At 45.1% G+C, this 4,748-nt stretch overlaps 1 protein-coding gene across 1 annotated transcript in view; it reads right to left on the minus strand.

Annotated features, from left to right (window-relative positions):
• Nucleotides 1–4,616, minus strand: part of LOC109924278 (rab11 family-interacting protein 4-like) — a 22,228-nt gene extending 17,612 nt beyond the window's left edge. Inside the window, exons 1-2 of the mRNA XM_048610867.1 lie at nt 4,602–4,616; nt 250–476 (exon numbers count right to left, since the gene is read on the minus strand). Of these exons, the coding sequence (XP_048466824.1) occupies nt 250–395 (146 nt within the window). The 5' untranslated portion in view covers nt 396–476; nt 4,602–4,616. The remainder of the gene's footprint in view (nt 1–249; nt 477–4,601) is intronic.
• Nucleotides 4,617–4,748: the final 132 nt, after the last annotated feature.

Genomic DNA, 4,748 nt, shown 5'->3' on the forward strand with positions numbered 1-4,748 from the left:
CTCCCTCTCTAACCCAGGGATCACTGGACAGGGATCGGGAGCAGGATGCCTGGCTGATTCCCCCCCTGCCCTCTCTAACCCAGGGATCACATTGAGGTTCTGTTGGGATCATGTTGGAGATCTTGGGGGTGTCACAATGAGGTCAGGGTACAGTTCAGTGGGGTCAAGGTGGGGTTAGGATGAGGTGAAGGTTGAGTCTGGATGAAGTCGGGGTGGGGTTGGGGTGGGGTCAGGTCAGGAGTTACTCACTGTTTGGTGCCAGGTAGAAACAAGCCCACCATGTGATTGTCCTTCTCCTGTTGATTGGTCACATCTGGTGTGTGTGGGTTCTGGGTGCTCTCAATGGCCCTGTTCATGTCTGATTCATGGTCAATGTTCTGCTGGGCCAGTGTCATGGTATCATCGTCAGGGTAAAGTTCTCCCTCACTTTCAGCTGATTCACAATCGAGAAATCCACTGTCTGTACCAGGAGCACCCTGTAGGGAAACACACCAGTACATCGGAGAGAGAGGGACAAGTCAAACGGAATTAGCTCACCGGTAATCCAACAGACACAAATTCAAAGAAATAAGCACTAAACAAAAAAAAAGCAGGAAACTGCAGATGCTGGAAATCAGGAATAAAATCAGAATTTTGGGTCCAGTGACCCTCTGTCAGAATATTGAAGAACATTCACTAGACTCGGAACATTAACTCTGCTTTCTCTCCACAGATGTTGCCAGACCTGCTGAGTTTCTCCAGCAATTTCTGTTCCTGTTTCAAAGAAATAAGAACGTGTTATAAATAGTGGTAGCAGTCTGGAAATCTGAAGTGAATCTGGAGTGAATCTGACGCTGTTTGTATCTGGGTCAGGTACAGGATTTAAACTCAATCAAAATGGGCTCAGTTTTGATCATTGGAGCCAATGGTATGTTCTGGGTGGACAGGGGGAACATTAATAAACAGAGAGAGAGCAGGTCACAACAGGCTCTACTGGAATTCTGAGCTCCTGCAATGGGTTTGACACTTCAACAGGAGCAGGCCATTCAGCTCACTCAGCTAGTTGTGGTATCCAATTGGATCATGGCTGATCTGTATTCCAAACTCAATTTCCTGCCAAGCTACAAATCCCTAACTGACAAAGCTCTATCAACTGTAGGTTGGAAAATATCTTCCAAAACCCTCCAGCATCTGCAGCGTTTTGTTGGAGAACGTTCTGGATTTCTGCTCCTCGTTATGTGAAGCTGTTAGGCCAAAGGACTGCAGCGGTTCAAGGTAGCAGCTGCCCCCCATCTTCTCAAGGGCAACTAGGGACAGGCAGTAAATGCTGGACTAGACAGTGATACCCACATCCCACAAGTGAATAAGGAAAAAGAGTGCCATGTCCACACTTTTGGAGGGAGGTGAGGGGCTTTGAGCATGTGCAGAGAGATTTTCCTAGACCAGTTCCAGGGAGGGCGCTGGGTTGGAGTTTGTCGGGGAGCAAAGGAGATTAAGGGAACAGGATGATGTCAAGTGTAGGGAAACAAGGCAAAGAATGATCCCATTTTCTGACGGCATAAGGACGACTGTATAGGGGTTAGAGTAAAAGATCCAGGGGGGTTTTTACACAGCGTGTGGGAATTACTTTGAACTCATTGAGTTGGTTTCATTTATTATTATCACATGTACCAAGATACAGTGAAAAGTATTGTTTTGCATTCTACCCAGACAAATCATACCTTGCGTAAGTGCATCAGGGTATTAGAGCAGAATGCAGAATACAGTGTTATAGGTACAGAGAAGGTGCAGAGAAAGATCAACTCGCATATATCAGAGATCCATTCATAAGTCTGATAATAAAAGAAGCTGTCCTTAAATCTATTGGTACGTGTTTTCAAACTTTTGCACCTTCTGCCCAATGGAAGAGGGTGGAAGAGTATAAGTAAGGCGGGAGGGGTCTTTGATTATGTTGGATCCTTCCCCTAGGTAGCAGGAAGGTTGGACAGAGTCAGTGAAAGGAAGGCTGGTTTGTGTGATGGACCGGGCTGTGTTCACAACTCTCTGTAAGTTCTTATGGTCTTGGGCAGAGCAGTTGCCATATGAAGTTGTCATGCATCTGGATTGGATGCTTTCTGTGATGCATCTATAAAAATGAGTAAGAGTCATTGCGGACTTGCTGAATTTCTAGGAAGTAGAGGCGTTGGTGCGCTTTCTTGACTGTAGTGCTGATGTGTGTTGCCCACAAGGATGGTGAAAGCAGAGATAATCAGGCTAGGAACCTAAGGAAAATACACCTGCATCCCCAAGAAGATTGAGCAATGGGAATGACTCCTGCTCAACAGAGGCCCCTATGAGTGTGCTGGGCTGAATGGTGTATCTCTGTGTTGCAGTGCCTCCATAACCCAAGTGAATCTGAGCTGCTCCTTCTTCAAGGCCAATCTCTCCTTCCTGAGGAACGAGGTCTGGAACTGAACCTACCGACTCCTGGTGGGCTCGGAGCAGAAAATTTTAACAACACAGGTTTCACTTCCACCCAAACCCAATGTGTTCCACAGTCCCCACATACTCCCTTCTACCCCCCACCACCCCCTCTACACCCTAAGCTCCACCCACAATGATGAGGCCATGTGAATTTATGGAGAGAGCACCATAGGATCTGAAGGATCAAGGGTGAACACCCACGAAGTCTCAGTTAATGCTGATCACATCAACAGAACCTGGAACCAATTGTTGAACTGATGATAAACTGCAGCCTCTTCTAGTTAGACCAGGCAGTGGTTTTGCCCTCCCACACTAGAGCAGGTCATGCCATCTCCTAAAGAGGGTGGTATACAGCAACCCATACTCTGTACATACATTCAATCAATCAAAGGAGGAGGCCATTCAGCCCCTTGAGACTGCTGATCTGTTTCTAAGTTCCACATTCCCATCTATTCCAATAACCCTCGATTCCCATCCTCATGAGAAGACATTCACCTCTGTTCTAGAACTATCCACAGACCTCAGCTCCACCACTGTCTCAGACAGCATTCCAAAGATGCACCACCCTCTAAGAGGAAACAATTTTCCTCATCTCTGCCCCTAATTTTAAATCAGTGTCCCCATGTTCTGGACTGAGCCACACGAGGAATCATCCTTTCCACTCCCACTCTCATCTTGTCAAGACTAACCAGGATCTGAAACACTTCAATCAAAGCACCCTTCAATCCCTAAACCCTGGTGGAAACAAGCCCAGTCTGCTCAGCCATTCCTCATTAAGCAATTCCAGGAATCAACCTAACAAACCTCCCATAGAACCAACTCCACCACAATCGCATCCTTCCTTCAGCAATGCGACCATTACAGTACACAGTATTGGAGATGGATCTCACCAATGCCCTGTATAATTGACTCGGTTAGGATTGTTTTCGCTCAAGTTCAGAGGAATGAGGGGGCGATCTCATAGAGACTTATACAATTCTAACAGGACTAGACAAGGTAGATACAGGGAGGGTGTTCCCAATGGTGGGTGTGCCCAGAACTAGGGTCACAGTCTGAGGATTCGGGGTAGACAATTTAGGATGGAGATGAGGAGGCATTTCTTCACCCAAAGAGTGGTGAGCCTGTGGAATTTCTTACCACAGGAATGATGTGGAGCTGCTGGTGTTGGACTGGGGTGGACAAGGTCAGAAATCATGTGACACCAGGTTATAGTCCAACAGGTTTATTTGATCATCGCTCCTTCTTCAGGTGATAGTGTTAGTCAGACACAGAATTTATAAGTAAGAGACCAAAGGGTCACACCATGATGAGAATGTATTAAACAAGCCCGAGATGCTGTTATATCTTTAGTCAATTATAAGGTTTCAATTGATTACACACACACACATACATGAATCTATGGGGTGAATGTGTATTTGCAGATATATTCTATTTTGTTCAAAAAGCACATAACTTATAGACAGTCAGTCAATGTGGTGTTTTATAAATTCCTACTTTAGAAATAAAACCAGTCTGACTGCAAACCAAAACACAAACAGATTCTAAGCAAGGCCTCACACCTAACCTGCATTGTCTGACCTAAAATGTCATCTCTTCTTTACACTGATAAAACCTTTAGTTCTCACAGGACAGTGACTTGAAAGGAATTCGGGGATTTACACATTAATCAATTAAAACCTTCTAACTGATTAAAGATTTAACAGCATCTCGTGTTTGTTTAGGACATCCTCATCATGGTGTGACCCTTTGGTCTTTTACTTATAAATTCTGTGTCTGATACTCCCTGTCTCACTAACACCTGAAGAAGGAGCAATGCTATGAAAGCTTGTGTTTTCAAATAAACCTGTTGGACTATAACCTGGTGTTGTGTGATATCTGACCTTTGCCACAGAAAGTAGTTGATGCCAAAACATTGAACGTATTCAGGAGGCAGCTAGATGTAACACTTGGGGGTGAATGGGATCAAAGGTTACGGACACAAAGCAGGATTAGGCTATTGCGTTGGACGATCAGGCATGATCATGAAGAATGGCAGAGTAGCCTTGAAGGGCTGAATGGCCTCCGACTGCTCCTATCTTCTATGTTTCAATGTGCAGCATAACATCCCTTACTTTTATGTTCAATCATAATAAAGGATAGCTTTTCATTAGCCTTCTTACCCACTTTCATCTTCTGTAATTCCTGAGCCTCTTTCATTCCAGGAGAAAAAAAGTCAAAATAAGGCACAAAGAGTCAAAACATGTGGTGTTGTGCCTGGCATCAGCTCTTCATCCCTCATTAGGAGAGGATCCTGACCCTGTCCCGGG

This window comes from Rhincodon typus, chromosome 23 (assembly GCF_021869965.1).
Source record: "Rhincodon typus isolate 14 chromosome 23, sRhiTyp1.1, whole genome shotgun sequence".
Taxonomy (NCBI): domain Eukaryota; kingdom Metazoa; phylum Chordata; class Chondrichthyes; order Orectolobiformes; family Rhincodontidae; genus Rhincodon; species Rhincodon typus.